Here is a 24938-nt window from a genome sequence, read left to right as displayed (position 1 = left end):
TTTTCTTAAAAAATGTTTATTTGGAAAAGTCAGCCTCTTACACAAGGTTTTGTATCTATGCTTTTAACTCTGTCAATTACAGTGGTATTTTAAATGCATTGAATATAATTCATTGAATATCTATATCTTTCTGCCTCAATTTAAGTGATATTAGGTTAAAAAAATATTTACAGTTTTCATTCTGGTCCACCTTCCCTCCTTATCCTTATACTGAATCAATTTCTCTAATTTTCAGGTAAGTGAAAGGGGTCACGAAATTTCTAGGTTTGTGTGGAGAGTAAGAATGCATCCAACAATTCAACAACGATTTTCTGTAAGGCCTTCTCTGAAAAAAGAGAAAGAATTACTTATTAAAACTAAGCACACTTAGCAACTTCTTTCCCAATCCTATCTTTATTCGTTTGTCTGGTGCCAAATTTTTCTGGCCCTTTTTAATTTGCAAACATTAAAAAATAAAATTAAAAAACAAAAAAACAAAAAAAACAAAAAAAACAACACAACACAACACCAAACACACACATATCTTATGCATAGCACTAAGCTGGAAGCAGATATAAATGGGACCACTGTGAATCAAAGGGGAAAAATTCCAGGAAAAAAAAATTCCAATAGCTTCACAGTTTAACTGAGGTTCTGGAAAAACTTAAGTGAATTCAGCTGATGTCTGAAATATCTGTCTACATTTAATTAGGTGTGTTGTATTTACCAAGGAGGCACAAATATGTAGTTTTGTAGATTTTAATACTAACTTTTCCAGTGAGAAAAATAATACCAGGTGATTTCAAAAAGGGCAGTGATCTATAAACACTCAAAATGCATCTTTGAACAGGGGAGCAAAAATAGCTAATTTAATGAAAACAAACCTTAAGCACTGCACTTGGCTTCTAATAAGCATCCCAAGAAAAGGTACCTGAGAGGGGTTGACAAGTACACTGTGTCTAGAACAGCCAAGATGTTGCCAAAGTTTTATGCTTTGAATTTCCTAAATATGTAGCTAGCAGAAACATGCCAGAAATCTACTGATGCTAGGAAAATATTGGTCAGCATTTTATAAAATCTCTAATTTTCAACCAATATTTCTGTTCATAAATCTTCCAGTGAAAATGTCTGAAATATATTACATGTAACAATGAAGCAAGATTAATTTTAAATTTTGGATTTGCCTCAAACAAGCTAGTTGTTATTTTTCCTTTTAACACAACACTCGAAATAGATGAATTCAGCAAAAATGGTTTAAGAAGTTAAGGCTCTCTAGAGTTCTAATGACTAAAACTTAAGGCACATATTATAATCTTTGACACTATTAAAAGCGAAGATTAAAACAAAACAAAACAAAACCTACTTCTTTCCCGCATCTTTTGCTACCAATCACTCCCTCCTCAAAGCATATGTCATTTTAAATTCAGGCTATTGGTAAGGAGTCAAACAAAAATCCCACCAATGAACAACTGGTATGATTTCCACACAAATGTCTACTATTTGCATTGAGCACCACTGGTAGATTACAGGCCAGTAGAATATTTTCAGATATCCTGGGTCATCAACTGCTCAATTTTACCCTTCAGCCCCATGGATTCAGACTGGACTGTCCTCCTCCTTGGGCCCTTCTTCTGTGTCTTTCTGGTCCGGAGATTCTGCTGCTTTGGTAACTTCCTTTGGCTTTCCAGCAACATCTATACTGGTCTCTTCCTCTTTACTTTCCTTTTTCTGCTCGTTTGCTTTCTGTTCTTTTGCCAAAAGCCGATAATTGATGCCCATGCCAATGAAGAGATAGATACCGGAAATAATTAGGACGACGCCACATGCCCAGTATGTGTATTTGTAGTCTCCATACATGTCACTGAGCCGACCTAAATATGTAAAACGACAAAACAGTTATGTTTCTAAGAGTAAACAGGTTTTTTTCTCCCCCAAGCAAAGCTTAAGGATCCATTCAGAAACATGTCAACCCAATCTTTAAAGAGTCCCAAAATGATGAATTAGTATAAGGAACTGCTGAAAATTAGCTGATCCTCTGTTTATAATGCCTCATGGATTTTAAGTGGCCTTTGCATCTTCTGTTATTTTTAGTAACTTGAAAATAGTTAACTCTCGGCAAACTGGAAATGGAAGAGACGCAGTGATCACCTAGAGTCAATTCTCTTAACACACTATAGAAATAAGCGTTGCCGAAAGAGGCCTGGAAGTCTTGTCCAAGGCCGTAGTGCTGTCCCATTTACCCAGGCCAATCCTTTCTCAGCATTTCCCAAAGAGTATTCCTGTGAACGCTTGTCCAGTGCTAAAAATTTAAAAGCAATATCTTACACCCATTCTAAGTGCTTAATCCTTACAACAGGCAGATTCTATTATCATCCTCACTGGACAGATTTAAAAACTAAATTACAGAGATGTTAGCTAATTTGTCCATGGTCACAAAACTAATAAGTGAAATGACTTGGCTTTAAACATAGAAAGTCTGACTCTGAAGTCTGCACCCTTAAGCATGTGCTACAAGGATACTGCTTTAATGTTTCAAAAGTCAAATGAATGGGTAAATGGCATATTATTTTCTCATAAAGGATTTGTGAAGTCTGGTAGTAAAGAATCCTATTTAACTTGATGTTTCCAAATTTTATTTTGGTTACGTAACTTCCATTACTGTAAAATTTATTAGCATCTCATTGAACTGGTATCTCTGGGAAAATTCTACCCTACACTTAAACAGGACTTAATACAACCAATTTAAATATGATTCCATATGGCTTTCTAACTCACTGCATCATTCATTAACAATATTTTTTTAGCCTTTATCATATACCAGGCACTGGCTCAGCTAGGCCCTGAGGATAAGGGTGAACAGAGGAGTTAACATCCACAGTTCAGTGGACAAGAGAGATGTTAATCAAGTAACTACACAAATTGTGACAAGTACTACCAGGGGAGTTTGAAAGAAGTGGGGTCAAGAAAGCTTTCCTTAAAGTGCCAACTAAGCTGGGATTTGCAGGATAGGAATTATCTAGGAGAAAGGGGATGGGAATTAGATCTAAGCAGAGAACTGCAGTGCAAAGGCACAATGGTAGGACAGAGCATGGTGTGTGAGGTGAAAGAAGGGCCAGGTTGCTGGGGCACAGAAAGCAGGAGGCCAGTGGTAGAAATGAGGCTGGAGGGACAGGTGGGGCCAGTCCATGCAGTGCCTTGCAAGCCACATTAGGGAATTTGCTTTTCACCCTGAAAGTAAGGGGAAGCAACTGGAGAGTTTTAAGAAATCTTGAAGAGTTCTGAACTGGAGACTTCAAGGAGACTGAAGAATAGCTGGAACTGATACAGGTAGACCAGTTAGGAGGTTACAGTTAGGAGCAGCCCAAACAGGAGACAAGGGCTTTGGATAAGGGTAGTAGTTGTGATGGAGAAAAATGGGCAGATGAGAAAAAGACTTAGAGCATAAAAACTGATAGAACTTAGTAACTCACTGGGTATGAGATGGAAGAAGACTGATCTCAAAAGGCAGCTATGGATCTTCTGTTATAACTCACTCCCCAAATCAAAATTCCTAAAGTATGAGTCACATCCAGAAGGAGGGTCAAATTATTTTTTCACTACGTGTTATCTATTGAGCTATATTAATTTGAAAGATAAAGTATTCAATAAGCTTCAGGAATAGTTCCCAAGTTATAATTAGTTTACTAGCTGTATGATCTTAGCCAAGTTACTTCACCTTTTGAAGCCCCTGTTCACTTACAAAATGGGGACTAAAACGGTCCTACCTCACATGGACTTGTGAGATACAACAGGAGATACAAAATGATAAGGACTGTCTCTGGTACACTGGGAGCTTACATGGTAGCTATTATTATACTATTGCTACTGAAATAAACTTTTGTTTTTTTGTTTTTTGTTTTTTTTTTGCTTTTTGTGTGTTTTTAAAAAACTTATGGGCCAGGCGCGGTGGCTCACGCCTATAATCCCAGCACTTTGGGAGGCTGAGGCGGGTGGATCACCTGAGGTTAGGAATTCGAGACCAGCCTGGCCAACATGGTGAAACCCTGCCTCTACTAAAAATACAAAAATTAATTGGGCATGGTGGTAGGTGCCTGTAATCCCAGCTACTCAGGAGGATGAGGCAGGAGAATCGCTTGAACCCAGGAGGCAGAGGTTGCAGTGAGCCGAGATCGTGCCATTGCTCTCTAGCCTGGGCCACAAGACCAAGACTCTGTCTTAAAAAAAAAAAAAAAAAAATTATGTGAAATATACTCCATTTTTAAAATGAAATAATCGCTAGTGCTTTAAAGATTGAGTTGTTTTTCTACATGCTTTTCTACACTAAGCACATCAGTTTTGTGATCAGAAAAAAATGTATTTTAGGCCAGGCGTAGTGGCTCACACCCGTTACCCAGCACTTTGGGAGGCCGAGGCAAGTGGATCATTTGAGGTCAGGAGTTAGAGACCAGCCTGGCCAACATGGCGAAAACCCATCTCTATTAAAAATATAAAAATTGGCCAGCATGGTGGCATGCACCTGTAATCCCAGCTACCGGGAGGCTGAAGCAGGGGAACTGCTTGAACCCGGGAGGTGGAGGTTGCAGTGAGCTGAGATGGTGCCACTGCATTCCAGCCTGGGTAACACAGCAAGACTCTGTCTCAAAAAAAAGAAAAAACACTGACATTTGTAACGATATTTGATCCTCCTTTTGGCTTGATGGTTCCATTTAATTAGATTCTATATTTGAGCAATTATCCTGTGCCAAGCATTGTCCCAGCACCAAGGGTACAGAAACGAGAAAGATTTATTCTTACCCAAATAGCTCACTAATGTTTGCTTTCTGTCAGCTTTCCCATCTTATATGCTTGTTTTGTAACAGAGCCACATTAGTAGGGAGACATACTGTACCTAAAAGTGGTGGCCCCAGGAGGACAGGACAGCATTCCACAATGGTCACCAATCCCACAGCGCTGGAGAACCTCTGGGGTCCAACAAGGTCCATCAGTGTTTCAAACAATACGGAGCTGAGCCACCCAAAGGCAAATCCAAAGAATCCCGCATAGACACAGAATCCAACATAGGTAGTGGATAAAGGTGCTAGCATATGACACACTCCATTTGCAACAATAGAAGCCGCAAAGAAATACTGAATTCGAGGTCTTATTGGCTTTGTGTTGGCTACAAGTCCCATAGATGGTCTGGCTACCATGTCAACAAAAGCCAGAATGGAAAGAAGGAAGGCAGACTTCTCACTAGAATAATGCTGACTCTTCCCATAACTACTAAGAAACACTAAAGGTGCAAAGAGTCCAAAAAACATGATCACATTTCCAGAGAGGTACAGCAAAAAGCCTCTGTGGGTGAATAAGGTTAAGTCCAGGAACTGATTAATTGTTTGGAAGACTGATCGTTTCTCCCGTTTAGGGTGTCTTCCAATAAGATCCGTATTTGCATCATGCCGACCTTTTTTTACACCAGATTTTCCAGCTTTCTGAAGGGATGCTTTAGACTTATCTTTCCCTGCCTTGGTTGGTTTGGGCCCGATTGGTCGCATGAGGGCTCCAGCGACACAGCAGTTTAGTAGCAAGCCTCCAAGAATTAGAAAGCTTCCTCTCCATCCAAAGATGCCAAAGAAAACCTGATTGAGGGGGGCCAGAGTACAGAGGAACACAGGGCTGCCTGCCATGGCCAGTCCGTTGGCCAATGGTCGCCTTTTGTAGAAATACTTGCCAATCATGGTTAGAGCTGGATTCAAGTTGAAGGCAAGCCCAAGACCTGTGAAAAGGGAAAAATAAATAAATAAATAAATAATAAGAGGTATAAATAATGGAAAGAATAGGATATAAATCCTCATTGTTAGAGAACATGTTATGTAGTGGTTTAAAGTATGAGTTCTAAATCAGACAAGGGTTCAAATCTCAGTATCAGTGCTTACTGGCTGCATAATCTCAGACATGTATACCCTCCTATGACTGCTTCCTAATATGTAAAACGGGCAGAGGGTATTGTTGTGAGGAAGAAAAATTTGTTAAGCACTTAGTACCCACTGCCCAGCATGTAGTAAGCACTCAATACATGTTATTTTTATTATGTTGTTATTATTTGAAGGTGAATAATTGTCTATTTTGTCCAATCTAACAAAATCACCTTAAGGACTATTATGACCATATAAGATCATTAAGTTGACAGTAGAGATAAAACAAATTTACACTAGAAAATACATAAGGCCAGGTGCAGTGGCTCATGTCTATAATCCCAGTGCTTTGGGAAGCCAAGGTGGCAGGATTGATTAAGGCCATGAGTTCAAGACCAACCTGGGCAACATAGCAAGACCTGTCGCTACAAAAAGTAATTCGAAAATTAGCCTGGTATGGCAGTGTGTGCCTGTAGTCCTAGCTACTTGGGCGGCTAAAGCTGGAGTATCACTTGAGCCTAGAAGTTTGAGGCTACAGTGAGCTATGATCACATAACTGCACTCCAGCCTGGGCTACAGAGCAAGAACCTGTCTCAAAAACAAAAAAGAAAGAAATAACATATAGTACAAAATGATCCCTTCCAATATAGCACCAAAACTTAAAAACAGGCATTTCCTAAGGCTCCAATTGTGAAACTTTCCTGAGAGATTAGAGAATTTAAAATACACACAAAGTTTTGGGAAAATAAAACATAACATTGTTAAGATGTCAAAGCTCCTGAAATGAATGTACTAACTTAATGCAATCCAATGCAAATGTCAGTGAATTTTACTTTCAGATTAAGGTAAAATGATTCTAAAGGATACTTAGAGAACAAATACAGAGCTACTAGGAAATTTTTGGTGGTACAGAGGAAAAAGTGGGACCAACCAGAACATATTATTTAAATGGCTTTACAAAAGCTACAATCATTAGAGCAGTGTGGCTCTGTTTCACGTATCAGTAAAAATTGATCAGTGCAAGTGCAGAAACACTACAGAAAGTCCAGGAACAGAGTTGAAATATACAGAAACATTTGATGTAAGATAAAGTAGCATTTTAAATTAATTCAACAAACAGTGAAATTATTCAATAAATAGTGCTAGCAGAAGAAATATTCAAAGAACTTCCTGATCTCATAGCAAACCATTCTTACATTTGTTAATAAGCTCTAGGGTCTATGATCCCTTACATTTTCACAAATCTGGTTCCCTGTTGTTATGCAGGTCTCTACTTAAAGTTGATTGTTCAGTGAGCCCTTACCTTCATTGCTTGCCCAGTTCTTCCCTGTCACAACACTCAGTTAAAGGTTTTATACAGCATTTATCACTGCCTGATATTTTTCTCATTTATTCATATATTTATGAGTTGTACTGTCTGTCTCCTCCTATTAAAGAGCTTAACTGCCTGACTTGTTGCTCTATCTCTATAGCACCTAAAATGGATCCTAACACACATACAGTTGTTGCTCAATAAGTATTTCATAAATAAATTAATAAATGAGCAAATGAACCAACTGATTAACCATGTGGGAACAAATACAGTTGTATTTCTTTTTTCGCATCTTACGTCAGATATTTTCATTCATTCAGAATTTTTAAATGTAGCTGGGCGCAGTGGCTCATGTCTGTAATTCCAGCATGTTGGGAGGCCGAGGTGGGTGGATCACCTGAGGTCAGGAGTTTGAGACCAGCCTGGCCAACAAAGTGAAACCCCGTCTCTACTAAAAATACAAAAATTAGCTGGGTGTGGTAGCGAGCGCCTGTAATCCCGGCTATTTGGGAGGCTGAGGCAGGAGAATCGGTTGAACCCAGGAGGCGGAGACTGCAGTGAGCCGAGATCACGCCATTGCACTTTAGCCTGGCAGTGAGAGTGTCTCAAAAACAACGACAACAAAAAACAACAAAAAAACAGATTTTTAAATATAAAAACTAAAGTGCACTAAACAAAAGTGGACAAATATTTTCATAATCTTGGAGTAGAAAACAACTTTCTTAGGATGCTATACGAGATGGAAACCATAAAATACTTTTTGAATACATAAAAATTTTAGATGTTTAATAACGGGAAAACATTGGAAAAGATTGAATTTAAAAATACTTTTTAACAAAATTCAACATCCAAAAATTAATCAGGAGGCTGGGTGCAGTGACTCAAGCCTGTAATCCCAGCGCTTTGGGAGGCCAAGGCAGGTGGATCATGAGGTCAGGAAATCGAGACCATCCTGGCTAACATAATGAAACCCCGTCTCTATTAAAAAAAAAAAAAAATACAAAAAATTAGCCGGGCATGGTGGCAGGTACCTGTAGTCCCAGCTACTTGGGAGGCTGAGGCAGGAGAATGGCGTGAACCTGGGAGGCGGAGCTTGCAGTGAGCCGAGATCGCTCCACTGCACTCCAGCCTGGGCGACAGAGTGAGACTGTCTCAAAAAAAAAAAAAAAAAAAAAAAAAAAAGAAAGAAAATAAGGATTAATACCAAGAGATATTGTTCTCACCTGTTAAATTGGCAATTTTTTTTTTTTTTAAAAGACAATATCCCATTGTTGACAAAAGGGATAATCTTGGAATCTCTGATATACTGTAGTGGGACAATAAGTGAGTATAACTTTTTTAGAGGACAATTTAGCATACATATATTAAAACAAACACACAGCAGTTCCTTTTCTACAAATTTATACTAAGAATATATTCATGTTCACAAAAGAATTTCAACCTAATACTGACAAAAACAATTTGTCAACAATTAAGAGATCAAATAAAATTATGTTATGTATGAGATTAAAATTGTTATGTATCAAAACATTTAACAACATGGAAAAATGTTCATGATATATTGTTAAGTGGGAAAAAAACTGGTTACAAAATATTATACATAATTTGATCCTTTTTTGCTCTTAAAAAAGGTGTATCTGTGCATAGGAAAACACATGGAAGGATATATATAGAAATGTTAATGATATTCTTTGGATTGTGAGGTTATGGGTAACTTTTATTAATTATGTTCATCAACAGTTCATTATCTTCATTTAGTGATTTTTAAAATGGGGGAGGAATTATCAAGCATATTCTCTACCCCTCAGAAACGTTATGTGGACATTCTATCAAATAGCCACTCTCGCACCGAGTTGCCACACACATTGTATCTACCACTACTGTCTATTCTTAGGACAAGGAGTGCAATCATTCTTTCAATTCATTTACTCATTCAACAAACAATAAATATCCATCATATAATGGCAATTTCTTTAAAAGTTTGCTTTTCTAGTACTTTTATCTGTAGTTCTTCAAAATGATAATCAAGTCATTTCTATAAGAAAATAATTTCACTTCAGAGATCTGAAAGATGAATGCAGGTAAATACAAAATAGCCAGCAAAAAACTAATGCTTCCAAATGAATCAGTAGTAACTCACCTCCAACGAATCCAATACAGAAGTACAGTTCCTGTACAGTGTTACAGAAAGAAGCTGCAATCAAGCCACAGCCTGACAAGCAGCCACCAATAATCATGACTATACGACTTCCATATTTATTCACCAGGATACTGCTGATAGGACCTAAAAGATAACCAAAAATGTAGTAATATAAAGGAAACTGCTCCCTCACATCTATACAAGTATGAATGACAACGAATGACAAATCCTCCAAAATAAACAAGCAGCAATGATAAGAATACTGTTTTCTGTAATTATTTCTGAGTCATATGTGTACTAAAATAAAGATGTTAGAAAACATAATTGTGCAGGTTCTAAATCTAAAAATACTGGATGGAATTTTACTAAAATACAAAAGATCTGAAGTTATCCTTAATCTTTCTCTTTTAAGGCAGGGCAGGCTGAAAACACCTTGGCAATGGATGTTCACAAGGTTCTTGATTTATCTAGGATATGATTAACATATATGCAGAAAGTGGCTGGGCGCAATAGCTCACGCTTGTAATCCCAACACTTTGGGAGGCTGAGGCAGGTGGATCACCCAAGGTCAGGAGTTGAACACCAGCCTGGCCAACATGGTGAAACCCCGTCTCGACTAAAAATACAAAAATTAGCCAGGCATGGTGCCGTGTGCCTGTAATCCCAGCTATTCGGGAGGCTGAGGCAGGAGAACGGCTTGAACCTGGGAGGTGGAGGTTGCAGTGAGCCAAGATCCTGCCATTGCACTTCAGTCAGCCTGGGCAACAGAGTGAGACTCTGTCTCAACAAACAAACAAATAAACAAAACAAAAACATGTATGTAGAAAGTATGTTCTAAATTTCAGACACACACACTGATAGGAGACATATAAATGCATCTAAATACATTTTAGAGTACTTGTATATTATCATAAATGTGGTTTGTGTTTTTTTTTTTGAGATGGAGTCTCGTTCTGTTGCCCAGGCTGGAATGCAGTGGCACGATCTCGGCTTACTGCAAGCTCTGCCTCCCACGTTCATGCCATTCTCTTGCCTCAGCCTCTTGAAAGACAGGGTGGGAGTGGTGGCTCATGCCTGTAATCCCAGCACTTTGGGAGGCCAAGGTGGGTGGATCACCTGAGGTCAGGAATTTGAGACCAGCCTGACCAACATGGAGAAACCTTGTCACTACTAAAACCACAAAATTAGTTGGGCGTGGAGGTGCATGCCTACAATCCCAGAGGCTGAGACAGGAGAATCACTTGAATCTGGGAAGCGGAGGTTGTGGTGAGATTGCGCCATTGCAACTCTAGCCTGAGCAACAGGAGCAAAACTCCATCTCAAAAAAAAAAAAAAAAAAAAAAAAAAAAAGGGGACTGAGGGAGTTTGTCTTCCCTTCTGTCACATGAGGACACAGACATAAGGCACCATCACTACTTATTTAGTCTGCTGGAACTTTGATCTTGGACTTCCCAGCCTCCACTGTGATCAATACTTTGTTACAGCAGCCTGGGCAAACTAAGATAATCAGTTCATGAATTAGATCACAGCTAATTTGAAAATAATTTGAGCCAAGAATGGGCGCTCACATCTATAAACCCAGAACTTTGGGAGACCAAGGCAGGCAGATCACTTGAGTCCAGGAGTTCAAAACCAGCCTGGGCAACAAGGCGAAATCCTGTCTCTACCAAAAATAAAAAAGTTTGCCAGGTGTGGTGGTACACACCTGTAGTCCCAGCTACTCCAGAAGCTGAGGTGGGTGGATTGCTTGAGCCCGGACGGCAGAGGTTGCAATGAGCAGAGATTGTGCCATTGTACTCAGCCTGGGCAAAAGAGCAATACTCTGTCTCAAAAAGAAAAGAAAGAAATAAAATAATTTGAATTTAAAGCTTGTGTAAGATGAAAAAATTACATACTGAAAGAATACTTATAAAATATTTTTAGACCGGGCACAGTGGCTCACACCTGCAATCCCAGCACTTTGGGAGGCTGAGGTGGGTGGATAACCTGAGGTCAGGAGATTCTGAGACAAGCCTGGTCAACATCATCACTACTAAAAATACAAAAACTAGCCAGGCGTAGTGGTACACGCCTGCAGTCCCAGCTACTCAGGAGGCTGAGGCAGGAGAATTGCTTGAACCCAGGAGGCAGAAGTTGCAGTGAGCAGAGATCACGCCACTATAGTCTAGCCTGGTCAACAGAGTGAGACTCTGTCTCCAAAAAACAAAAACAAAAACAAAACAAAACGAAACAACAACAACAACAAAATATATATAGAGTCATAAGACTTTGTACAGCCAGAATAACAAAGATAAATACCAGGCCAGGCACGGTGGCTCATGCCTGTAATCCCAGCACTTTGGGAGGCCAAGGTGGGCAGATTGTTTGAGCCTAGGAGTTCAAGACCAGCCTGGGCAACACTGCGACAACCCATCTTTACAAAAAATACAAAAATTAGCCGAGCGTGGTGGTGCAAGCCTGTAGTCTTAGCTACTTGGCAGGGTGAAGGGGGAGGATCGATCGCCTGAGCCCAGGGAGGCTGAGGCTACAGTTAGTGGTGATTGTGCCACTGTACTCCAGCCTGAGTGACAGAGTGAGAAACGCTGTCTCAAAATAAATAAATAAATAAATAATAAAAAAGACCAGCTTGGGCCATAGAGTGAGACCCCATCTCTACTTAACAAAAATAAAAAATTAGCTGAGCATAGTAGTAGGGCCAACTGCTACTGGGGAGGCTGAGGCAGACATGATCATGCCACTGTACTCCAGCCTGGTCAATACATTGAGACCCTGTGTCAAAAAAAAAAAGAAAAAAGATCCCACAAAACAAAGATCAGTATCACCACACTGCTGACTTTGTGAGGTAGAAGTTAATACTGCAGAAGTTAAAGTTTTTGAAATATTTAAAATTCCAAACCACAAGTGTTAAGGTGACCCTTGTGGAACTTAAAATATGTAAATTTATACTTTCATGTTTTAAAAAAAGGAAAAACAAACCAAAAGCAGGCAGGTAACATCTCCTCCCCACAAAATATACTTTAATAACCATCACTGTATATCTCTGACCCAAAGCACTAAAAAAGAAAACAAAACCAACCATATCTCAAAACGTATTAGTGTTCACATTGTGGTCCAAGTGAACAAGTTAAAGGATTATCACAGTTGTAAAAGTGATGAAAACTATTTATTAGGGGATATACTATTTAGAAACCAAAGGTTCATGATAGGCATTTTGTCTTTTAGTGTTATTTCAGGAAGGATGGGCCTAATTAGCTATGATTAAAAATAGAAAGGCGTACGGTTTATGGGCCTATTAAATACAAACTCAAAAAAATGTGCTAGTTATCCCACTAATTGCGTAAGGACAAAGGAGGAACTGTTTTCCCAAAGGAGAGTCACGTGCAATTAATAAAACTGACATCACTTACTTTTGATGCAAAACACAAGTGGCTCTCTAGCTCTTTGGTGGCACAGAATTGCAACATGTAAACTTCTGGTTTGTAGTCAACTTAAGAACACACTGAACACCTGGAGTACCTCTGGGTAATGTTTATACCAATTTCTTCAAGCCAACATAGTCAAAACCTGATTAAAATCCTGGCCGAATGGAGTTCAAAGCCTGCAAAATTATTGGCTCTCAGAAGCTAATGCCCAAAGTCCCTTTCGATTTCTCTGAACTTACAAAAAAAGCAAACACTACAATTTAGCACTTAGGTTCTTTAATTTGATAGACAAAATAGGCCCATGTTCAAAATGTAAAAGGCACAAAAAGATAAGCAGTGGAAACATGTCTTCCTACTCCTGTTCCCAGTCACCCAGTTTCTCTCTCTCCATGGCAGCCAGTTACCTGTTTCTTCTGTACAATTTAATTATAGGCTTAATGAAATTATGATTTCAACTGCTTATTCCTGTTTCATGATCATATATTATTGTCTCAAAAGGATTATAAACTTCTCAAAGGAAGGGATCAGTGTTTTCTGTCACTCACAACACCTAGCCCCGTGATGAATGTACTCATAGAACTTGATAGATATTGGTTGAATATGGCACCACTTCAGCAGCCTAAGGCTAAGTTATTTATAGTTGAAACCTAGAATCACTACATTGGCTAGAAACAGTATTTTAGATGATGTTAAGTGAGCAACTTACTCCCTACATTTCCTTTACAATATGCCAAAGAAAACAAAAGAGAAGTAAGTGGTAAAATTTAAGTTTAGGGTACAGCTGACATGCTTTTAGGACTCATAACATCGCAAGTAATACGGAGGAGGTTTTATTCAGTTGATTCTAACATCATACAAAGATTTTACCTGAGACTTTGAACCATGCCATTAGGCCAGTCTGATTAATTTTAATTCTCCCAACATCAATTTTTAAAAATCTATATTTATGTTTACATTTCAAGAGTCTAGCAGGGATCAACAACAAAAAAAAACCAGTTGCGCATACATCATTTTTATAACAGTCTTTTAAGCTCAATGATACATCAGTTGGAGCAAATCAAGGTCCCTCACGATTTTCTCATTTCCGTTTTGAAATGCTATAGTATTTCAAATACTATAGCGAGAGTTGCTATTGTTATCAGGAATGAAAAATGTGACTCTAAACACCAAACTTTAGGAAATAACATTTCAAAACATCTCACTGAATAAGACTTTTTCTTTTTTTTTTAAAGTTACCTAATACAGACACTCTGGCTGCTTCATGAAAATTAAAAGAGCAGGCCTTAATAGGTACTTACCTCCACCATACATGACAGCCAACATTATGGAGGATATCCATGACACTTCGCTGGTGGTGGCATGGAATATACTTTCAATCTCTTTGAAGAAGACAGTAATAGATTTGGGAAATGCATAAGAGAAGCCGATGGAAATGAAAGCTCCAATTACCACTGCCCAGCCCCAGCCTCCATCTGGGGGGGTGTATCCAACTGGACCTCCAACTGCTGGTGGCATTTTAAGTGTAGATAAATTCCAAAACGCAAGTCAAATACAAATATCTGAAAGATATAAAATTAAAATAGTATGTCAATATAAGGCACACCTATAAAACTCTTTTGTGAAATAAGAAATATAGCCAGACGTGGTGGATCATGCCTACTAGTAATCCCAGCTACTTGGGAGGTTGAGGCAGGAGGATCATTTGAGGCCAGGAGTTCAAGACAGCCTGGGCAACACAGATCCTGTGTCTGTCTAAGAAAATTTTAAAAAAATTAGCTGGGTATGGTGGAGCATGCCTATAGTCCCAGCTACTCAGGAGGCTGAGGCAGGAGGATCACTTGTACCCAGGAGTTTGAGACCAACCTGGGCAACATAAGTAGACCCCAACTTTACAAAAAAATTAAAAAATTAGCCAGACATGGTGGTGCGTGTCTGTGGTCCCAGTTACTTGGGAGGCTGAGGTGGGAGGATCACCTGAACCTGGGAGGTAGTGGCTGCAGTGAGCTGTGATTGTACCACTGCACTGCAGCCTGGGTGACAGAGCAAGATCCTGTCTCAATAAACAAATAAATAAATAAATTGGGAAACAAGAGACCTGATGAGATTCTGGGTTGGTCATTGCATCCATGTGCAGGGAGGATAGCATACCCCAATTCCACGGGGGAAGAGGCTCCTGTACTTGGGGACCCTTCCAGACTTCACCCTATGTACTTCTTCATCTGGCTTTCATATGTATCTTTTATAGTATCCTTTATAATAAACTGGCAAACGAAAGTGTTTCCCTGAGTTCTGTGAGCCTTCCTAGCAATTAATCAAACCCAAGGAGAGGGTAGTGGTAGCCCGATTTACAGCTGGTCAGTCACAAGTACAGTTTACAACCTACTTATGTATGATTGGCATGTGAAGTAAGGGTCCCAGTCTTGTGCGACTGAGCCCTTAACCTGGGATCTAACTCCAGGTAGTTGAAGTCAAAATTGAATTGAATTACAGGACACCCAGTTGGTGTCTCCTACAATTGCTTGGTATATGTGGGGGAAAAAACCCCCACACATCTGGTTACAGTAGTGTTTTGTGATGTGCTGACTGTTGACTGTGTAAAAGAAAAAAAAAAGGTGTTTTTCTCCTTCAGAACTTTATACTTAGCTCTCGAGTAAATGAATTTTTTTAAAGTTACTTATCCAATAGACATTATCTTCTTTTAAAGACATTATCAGAAAAAGTTTTAGAGTCATAGCATTACCCATAATTTTTTGTAGCTTAAAGGAAAATAGCTTCTCACCACTTAAGAAATCATAATTGAAATAAACCCTTTTCAATAAATCAGTTAACATCATAATTCCTTAAATTATTATAGATAACCAAATGCCCAATTTGACTTGCCTGCTTGCAAAATTCACATAACATATAACCTACAAACACTTTAGGTGTGTTTTGTTTTGTTTTTTTGAGACAGAGTCTCACTCTGTCGCCCAGGCTGGAGTACAATGGCGAGATCTTGGCTCACTACAACCTCTCCGCCTCCCAGGCAGTTCTCCTGCCTCAACCTCCCAAGTAGCTGGGAATACAGGCACACGCCATCACCTCTGGCTAATTTTTGTATTTTTAGTAGAGACGGGGTTTGGCCATGTTGGCCAGGCTGGTCTCGAACTCCTGACCCCAGGTGATCCACCCACCTCGGCCTCCCAAAATGCTGGGATTACAGCCGTGAGCCACCATGCCCAGCCCCGACACTATAGGTTTTAATATAGCCTTTGTAAGCTTTTTACCTTTTCCAAAACATATTTTTCCATACTTTCTTTTCACATTCTCTTATTTATGGCTGACTTAACGTACTAGGAGTGGGTGCCTGACTCACTGGATATGTAGCAATTTACAAAAAAATAAGATAATTCTAAACACCCAAAATTTTCACTTAACAGGCTGGAGAACTATCTCAGACAAGTTTCCTTTTATCTAATAGCTTTGATTCAAGGTATTTTTCTCCATTATATGACAAGAAATTCCTAAACAACAGCTAGCCAATACAGTTAAAATCAGAAATATATATATGATGTCAAAAGATGGTAGCTTTAGGCCAGGCGCAGTGGCTTACGCCTGTAATCCCAGCACTTTGGGAGGCAGAGGTGGGTGGATCACCTGAGATCAGGAGTGCGAGACCAACCTTACCAATATGGTGAAACCCCATTTCTACTATAGGTTCTAGCCAGTGCATGCAGGCAAGAAAAAGAAACAAAAGGCATAAAGAAAGGAAAAGAAATAAAATAGGCCAGGTGCAGTGGCTCACACTTATCTCAACACTTTGGGAAGACCAATGTGGAAGAATTGTTTGCCAAAAATTCAAGAACAGCTTGGACAACATACCGAGACCCTACCTCTACATAAATTGTTTAAAAATTGGGTGTGGTGGTGCACATACGTAGTCCTAGCTACTTGGGAAGCTGAGGTGGGAGGATCACTTGAGCCCAGGAGTTTGAGGTTACAGTGATCTATGATCATGCTGTTGCACTCCAGAGCAAGACCTTGTTTTCGCCCAGCGTGGTGGCTCACACCTGTAATCCCAGCACTTTGGGAGGCTGAGGCGGGCGGATCACGAGGTAAGGAGTCCAAAACCAGCCCGGCCAACATGGTGAAACCCCGTCTCTACTGAAGATACAAAAAATTAGCCGGGCATGGTGGTATGTGCCAGCTACTCGGCAGGCTAAGGCAGGAGAATCACTTGAACTCAGCAGACAGAGGTTGCAGTGAGCTGAGATCACGCCATTGCACTCCAGCCTGGGCGACAGGGGGAGACTCTGTCTCAAACAAAACAAAACAAAAACAGCTTTGTCTCTAAAAAATAAATAATAATAAAGTTGTTTTTATTCAGATGACAGATGTGTATAAAGAAAACCCTTTTCTTTAGAGTTTTCTAAAGAGATGTTCCTTAGAACATCAAATAAGTGAATTTGACTAGGTCTCAGAATACAACATCAATAAACAGAAACCAGTTGTATTTCTATATACCAGCAATGAACAATCCAAATTTGAAAAAATTTTTAAATGCTATTGTAAATGGTAAACTATATAGAAATAATTCTCACAAAAGATGTATAAGATATGTACACCAAAAATTATAATACTGAGAAATTAAAATAGATAACCTATCCTCTTGGACTGAAATAATCAATATTTAAATCGGGCAAAGATTTCTGAAGGAACATAAAGAAACAACTATAAAAAAAAGTTGGCCAGGTGCAGCGGCTCATGCCTGTAATCCCAACACTTTGAGAGGCTGAGGCGGGCGGATCACGAGGTCAGGAGTTTGAGATCAACCTTGCCAACATGGTGAAACTCCGTTTCTATTAAAAATACAAAAATTAGCTTGGTGTGGTGGTGCGTGCCTGTAGTCTCAGCTACTAGGGAGGCTGAGGCAACAGAATTGCTCACTTGAACCTGGGAGGTGGAGGTTGCAGTGAGCCGAGATGATGCCACTGCACTCCAGCATGGCCGACAGAACAAGACTGTGTCTCAAAAAAAAAAGTCTAAAAATTAGAATTCAAAATATATACAAAACAATATACCCAACAAAAGACATACCCAAAACATAAAAAACTTGCACAACGATAGCAAAAAGGCAAATCATCCAACTTAAAAAAAAGCAAAAGATCTGAACAGATGCTTCACCAAAGATACATGAATGATAAACAAGCACATGTAAAGCTGCTGAACATCGTTGGTTATTTAAAAATGCAAATTAAAATCACAAAAATAAGATAGATAATTCCACGACTTTGTGGGGATATGAAGCCAATGGAACTCTCATTGCTGATGTTACAGTCCCTTGGAACACATTTTGGCAGTTCCTTATAAAGTTATAGATACATTTAACATATGAGCCAGCCATTACAGCTACAGGTATTACCCAGGATTTATATGAAAATTCTCTAGCAGCTTGATGCATAATAGCCAAAAACTGAAAACAACCCAGTGTCCATCAACACATGAATGGATAAAAAATGGCATAGCTATATAATAGAATACTACTCAGCAATAAAAAGGAACTACTGATGCATGCAATAACATGGATGAATTGTAAAAGCATTCTGTTAAGTAGCAAAAAAAGCTAGACAGAAGATTGTATTCTATATGGTCACATTTATATTAAATTCTAGAAAAGGCAAAATTCTAGCACAGGTTGGGCATCTGTAATCTGAAAATATGAAACCAAAATCTGAAACTTTCTGAACACCAGCATGATGCTCAAAGAAAATGCTCATTGGAAAATTTTGAATTTTGGATTTTTGGATTAGGGATGTTCAACTGCTTAAGTAACTGCAAATATTCCAAAATCTGAAAAAATCTGAAATCCAAAACATCTCATCCCAAGCATTTTAGATAAGGGATAGAAAACAGATCAGTGGCCACCAGGGGTTGGGGGGAGGAGACTGCAAAGCGGTTTGGGGATAACTTTTAGGGTAATGGAAATACTTTATTATCATGATGGTGACAGTTACTCATCAAAGTATACATTCAAGTTAGTAAATTTTATTATGTCAATTATACCTCAATAAAGCTCATCAAAACCGAAAAATAAAAAAGTTCAAGGACAGTGACAAGGGGAATAAAATTTGTTCTGTGGCACAGGGAGACAATACAGAAGCAAAAGGAGAGGGCAGGCGAACTTCTTTGTCTTGGTTATCTGGATGGTTAAAAGAAAGAGGAAGAAGACAAAGACGAGAATAAACAAAAGGAGACAAGAGGAGTGCAGAAGACTCTTCTGAGAATTCACAACTCAGGCCAGTGTGAGCTCATGCTTGGCAGGAGATTATCTGTAGAAAATCTTTGTTTTTCTTCCAGAGATACATTATATTTGATTTTGCTAGCAAAGATTTCCCACAAACAAAGGCCTGCTAAATATAAGCTCACAATTGTGAGCACATCAAGAACCAATTAACTGTGAGTAAATGCAATGTCAATTCAACACAGTCGGATTAGACACTCAGGAACTACAGTCATAGAAATATGAATATTTAAATGACTAAAGACATAAAACAAGGCATTTAAAACATTAGAGAAAATTGTGTCTTTCTCTAAAAAAGATCCATTGAAGAAGATTAATTGATTTGAAATAGAACAAGAAATGGAAAGTAAAGTTGGCTGGGCATGGTGGCTCTTGCCTGTAATCCCAGCACTTTGGGAGGCCGAGGAGGGTGGATCACCTGAGGTCAGGAGTTTGAGACCAGCCTGGCCAAAATGGTGAAACCCCATCTCTACTAAAAATACAAAAATTTGCCAGGCTTGGTGGCACGTGCCTATAATTCCAGCTACTTGGGAGGCTGAGGCAGGAGAGTCGCTTGAACCTGGGAGGCAGAGGTTGCAGTGAGCTGAGATTGTACCACTGCACTCCAGCCGTGACAGAGCAAGACTCCGTCTCAAAAAAAAAAAAAAAAAAGAAAGTCAAGTCAATGAAATTAATAACAAGTTAACTAGAAGACTGGACATAGCTATATACAGAGTCAGTAAACCTTAAGAATAGGTTTGAAGAGATTAGTCAGAATTCAGGCGAGAGTTTCATTCTGAAGCTATGAAAGAAAGGTTTTAGAATAGGAGGAGCTGACATTTATCTAATGGGACTTTGGAAAAAGAGAATAAAGAGTGGAGAAGAGGCAACTGTCTCGGTAAATGAGTAAGGATTAATGACTAAGGATATTATAGACTTGAGGAACAACATAAATCCTCAGTTTGAGGAAGCAAGATAAAGAGAAAGATCTTAGAAGACAACTATTTAGAAAATACAGATGACACAGCTAACAAATATTCATACTGACAAAACAGTCTTCTTGACAATTTTGAAAAATTCTCACCTACTATGTCTTCAAATATTGCTTCTCCCCCATTCTCTTTTCACTTTTCTGAGACTCCAATTGGATATGGGTTGGACCTTCCCATGCTATCTACTCTCTTACTCTCCCTTCTATGTTGTCATATTATCATTCATTCCTTTGTTTTTCTGAACTTCATTCTGGATGGTTTCTTCTGTACTTTAGCTGTGTTTGGCACTAAAGATTAAGGTGATGTAACTTATGGGAAATAGCTGGCCAGTCCTCATTTTCAAACCAATCAAGTAAGAGATTTCTATTAAACAAAAGCAAACTTCATTTTAATCGAAATAAATGTGTTGATACACATCTCTGTGATAACTATCTCATTTTTCTAATAATAATCCTAACTTAGAAAACAGAGAAGGCGGCCAGGGGCAGTTGCTCATGCCTATAATCCCAACACTTCGGGAGGCCGAGGCAGGTGGATCACTTGAGGTCAGGAGTTCGAGACCAGCCTGGTCAAAACAGTGAAACCCCATCTCTAATAAAATACAAAAACTAGCAGGGCATGGTGGTGGGTACCTGTATAATCCCAGCTACTTGGGAGGCTGAGGCAGGAGAATTGCTTGACCTGGGAGACAGAGGTTGCTCAGTCTGGGCAACAGAGCAAGCCTCTGTCTCAAAAAAAAAAAAAAAAAAAAAAAAAAAAAAGAGAGAAGGCAGGAGTTTGTTGTGCAGATGAAATAATTTTTCAATATTCTCCAGTATTTCTGACCTAACCCCTTTCTGGATTTCTATCATGGGACTCTCTCTAGGACTATGCATTCTGGAATTTTCCCTTCCTTTGAGATTTTTATTGCCTGGGACAGTGAACCACCATAAGAAATGGGATGAGTAAGAGATACTTCTCTTTTGTAGTGGGGGTAAAAGGCTTTTGGATAATTCAAGTTGGAAAAGAAAAAGTAGAGATCAGGCATCCATTCTCAAGAGGTAATTTTTAGCTAAGATTATCTCTCAACCTGATGATGTGCAGAATAATTCCCTCAAAAATATAACCCAGTTTAAAAACTGAAGGTCTTTGTCCTAGGGCATTTCATCTACCTAGGATTTGGGTGAGATAAAAATATTTACAAGTTAAGGTTTCCTAAAATTTCTACTGGAATGAATATGAATAAAAGCTATTTAACAGGTCAGCTCTGCTAACAGAAACAGCCTAAATTCTAAAATGATGTTAAATAAAACAGCTGCAGGCGTTGATTTTATGAGTTTTTTCTTCTTCTAAGTATGAAAAAAGAGAACACTTGAAAATTTTCAAAGAACTACTAAAAAGATTAATTCATCTCAGAATATTTACACACATAGAACACCCACACACAGACAGCAGGGCTGTTTAACACATCAAGCTCTGACTGGAACAGCGAATACGTGCTGGACGTGATTAAACCTTGAGTTTAGCTGCCAGCTATGATTTGTCCCAATTAAGGCAGTTACAATTTTTAGTCACTAAAGCTTGCCTCATCAAGTTAATACCTTATTCCATAGTGCCAAAATTAGATTGAAAGCTTCAAGAAGCTTTAAAAAAATTTAAAAGGAAATAAGAAAGTATAAGAAATAAGAGTATGCAAAATCATTATGAAAAACAGAACACTTCAAAAAACCAGACGCAGATTCAACACAATTCTGCCACCACCTGACAAATGGCTATCCCTGTTAACTTAAAAATTCTGATGGTACATAACTGAAAAAACAAAAAGTCAGTTAATATTATCTAAGCATATTATTTCCTTTTAAACTGGCAAATCTCAGCTATAAACAGAAGGGCTCATTCAAAAAGTAAATTATGAGAGCAGGCCCCCTTGCAGAGTACTCAGAGTTCCCTTGAGAAAACAGAGCACATGCATTCTTTGTATGCTAAAGCCCAGAGGCTAAAAGGGACTAAAGTTTAAGATTTTAATCCTTACAATGTGCACAGTAGCTTTCCTATCAGCTTAGCTATTATTGCCCAAGAGTGATGGGGAGACTAAAAAACAAAGTGATAGGGTAATGAGAAAAATTCATCAATTCATCTTGTAAAGGATGATAGAAAACAATAACCCTAACTTTTCTTGGCAATGACGGTGATAAGAATCACCTTCTAGATTTTCTGATTTTTTTTTCTCAAAACTCTTATAAATTGTGCTAGTAAATTAATCTGGAAAGCCGAAGTTGTGCTCCATACCTGCCATGTCCTTGCCCCACTCCCAAAGAGAAGAGCTTCAAAAGCCTTGAAAATAGTATTTATGATGTTATGTACACTTTCCTCATCAACACTTAAAGCCACTGTCTTTTCCTAAAATGACAATGACCAGTTTGTGAATTTAAAACAAGCAGAAAGTATCCAAAACCAATAACCTTAAAATAATGTGTTACTAAGTATAAACTAGTTTTAGGTTTCAAATTCACATGGAAACATTCAAATCCAGAAAGGCTGATTTCCTGAAGCTATTGCTGCTAAAGTAGATAACCTGTTGCTCTCTGTAGCCCTAATCCAGCTTCATGGTTTACAGAACCACCTGTCCCAAGTTAACTTCCAAGATTCAAAGCCTAGGAAACCTCACTTTCATTTCTTTTCCACTTGGAAACCGAATACATTGAGGAAACCAAAACGATGAAAAAAATCAAGCAGAAAGTGCTAGTCAAAGAAGGAATATAACTACTGGATCTGGCTAGCCAAACACTCAGCAATTATGAAATGCATAATTTTGATCAAACTGCATATAAAGAATCTTTAAAAATGTAAACCTGGCTCTGCAAACTTCCAACTCTCTTTACCTACCCTATCATTCTGGGAAAATCCTATCCACATTACAAGAAGTTAAATATATTATTCTTATAAGAGAAATTAACAACTTGCCAACTAGAATGCTTAAAGAAGGATTTTAGGCCTATCTTTCAGAATTCTGTTTATGATAATTGATTTTAGATCTTGCTTTTAATTCATATTTATAATCCCTTAAAAAAACAATATTTTAGTTAATAATTTCCAGTTTTAAATTATTTACGTAGACCACTCTACCAATAAATAGAAAGCATTTCTCTCTTTTTTTTTTTTTTTTTGAGATGGAGTCTCACCCTGTTGCCCAGGCTGGAGTGCAATGGCGTGATCTTGGTTCACTGCAACCTCCGCCTCCCAGGTTCAAACTGCCTCAGTGTCCTCAGTAGCTGGGATTACAGGCACACGCCACCATGCCCAGTTTTTTTTAAAAAAACTTTTAGTAGAGACAGGTTTTTACCATGTTGCCAGGCTGGTCTCGAACTCCTGACCTCGTGATCCACCCGCCTCGGCCTCCCAAAGTGCTGGGATTACAGGTGTGAGCCACCGTGCCCGGCCAACATACTTCTTTTTTAAGACAGCAGATCTCCAAAGAACAAGAGTAGGTAAGGATGTGGGGAAAAGGAAACCCGTGTACACTGTTGGAGGGAATATAAACTGGTGTAGTTGTTATGGAAAACAATATGAAGATTCTTCAAAAAATTAAAAATACAATTACCATTTGATCTAGCAGTCATACTTTGGGTATGTATCCAAAGGAACTGAAATCTGGATCTCAAAGAGATTACCTGCACACTCCCATGTTCTTTGCAGCATTTTTCACAATAGCCAAGACACGGAAGCAACATAAATGTCCATCTAAGGAGGAACAGATTAAGAAAATGTGGAAAATACATATGATGGAGTATTATTGGCCTTAAGAGAGAAAGAAATCTGGCCGGCCATGGTGGTTCACGCCTGTAATCCCAGCACTTTGGGAGGCCAAGGCAGGTGGATCACCTGAGGTCAGTCTGCCCAACATGCTGAAACCCTGTTTCTACTAAAAATAACAAAAATTAGCCAGTTATGGTGGCACACACCTGTAATCCCAGCTACTTAGGAGGCTGAGGCAGGAGAATTGCTTGAACCTGGGAGGCAGAGGTTGTAGTGAGTGGAGATCGTGTCATTGCACTCCAGCCTGGGGGACAAGAGGGAAACTCTTGTCTCCAAAAAAAAAAAAAAAAAAAAAAAAAAAATCCTGCTACTTGCGACAGCATAGATGGACCTGGAGGACATTTGTTAAGTGTAATAAGCCAGACCCAGAAAGACAAACTTTGAATGATCTCACTTATATGTGGAGTCTAAAATAGTCATAGAAGCAGAGAGTAAAATGGTGATTGCCAGGGCCTGGGAGGAAGGGGAAATGGGAAGGTATTGATTAGAAGGTACAGAATTTCCCTAATACAACAAAAGTTTGTTCTGGAGATACACTGTATAACATAGGGCCTATGATTAATTAACAATACTGTATTGAATTCTTAAAAATTTGCTAAAAGTGTAGACCTATGTTAAGTCCTCTTTACACAACAGGAAAAAGCAAAACAAACCACCAACAAGAACAAATGCAGCAGAAGGAAATTTTGGGAAGTGATTAAATTTATGGTACTGATGGTGATGGTTTCACAGTTGTACACTTATGTCCAAATACATCAAGTTGTATATATTAAATATCTATAGCTTTTTGTATGTCAAACATATTTCCAGGAGGCAGTTCAAAAAAGACAATGACAGTATGCAGCCCAAGATCACGGGAGAAAAATATTAGACATATGTACAGAGATTCATAAATTTATCTTATTTTTTTCTGAGTTCGCTTTCTGTTGTTCATTGTTATCTGTCAGTTCTTTTTTGTTTCTTTTTTTGTTTTTTGAGACAGAGTTCTGCTCTTGTCGCCCAGGCTGGAGTGCAATGGCGTGATCTCGGCTCACTGCAACCTCTGCCTCCTGGGTTCAAGTGATTCTCCTGCTTCAGCCTCCTGAGTAGCTGGGATTACAAGGGTGTGCTACCATGCTGGGCTAATTTTTGTATTATTAGTAGAG

General features: G+C 38.8%; 1 protein-coding gene across 4 annotated transcripts in view; it reads right to left on the bottom strand.

Moving 5' to 3' along the window:
• The window catches only part of SLC16A1 (solute carrier family 16 member 1), a 43450-nt gene continuing 18512 nt past the window's right edge, over positions 1-24938 (bottom strand). For 2 of the 4 annotated variants that reach the window (XM_015147153.3, XM_077976787.1), the window contains 4 exons: positions 14046-14306; positions 9326-9469; positions 4868-5734; positions 1-1850 (listed from right to left, as the gene is read on the bottom strand). In XM_015147153.3, the coding sequence (XP_015002639.3) occupies positions 1576-1850; positions 4868-5734; positions 9326-9469; positions 14046-14262 (1503 nt within the window). In that variant the 5' untranslated portion in view covers positions 14263-14306 and the 3' untranslated portion in view covers positions 1-1575. 4 annotated transcript variants of the gene reach the window in all.

This window comes from Macaca mulatta, chromosome 1, assembly GCF_049350105.2.
Source record: "Macaca mulatta isolate MMU2019108-1 chromosome 1, T2T-MMU8v2.0, whole genome shotgun sequence".
Classification (NCBI taxonomy): Eukaryota; Metazoa; Chordata; class Mammalia; order Primates; family Cercopithecidae; genus Macaca; species Macaca mulatta.
This window is presented reverse-complemented; position numbering and strand designations above follow the sequence as displayed.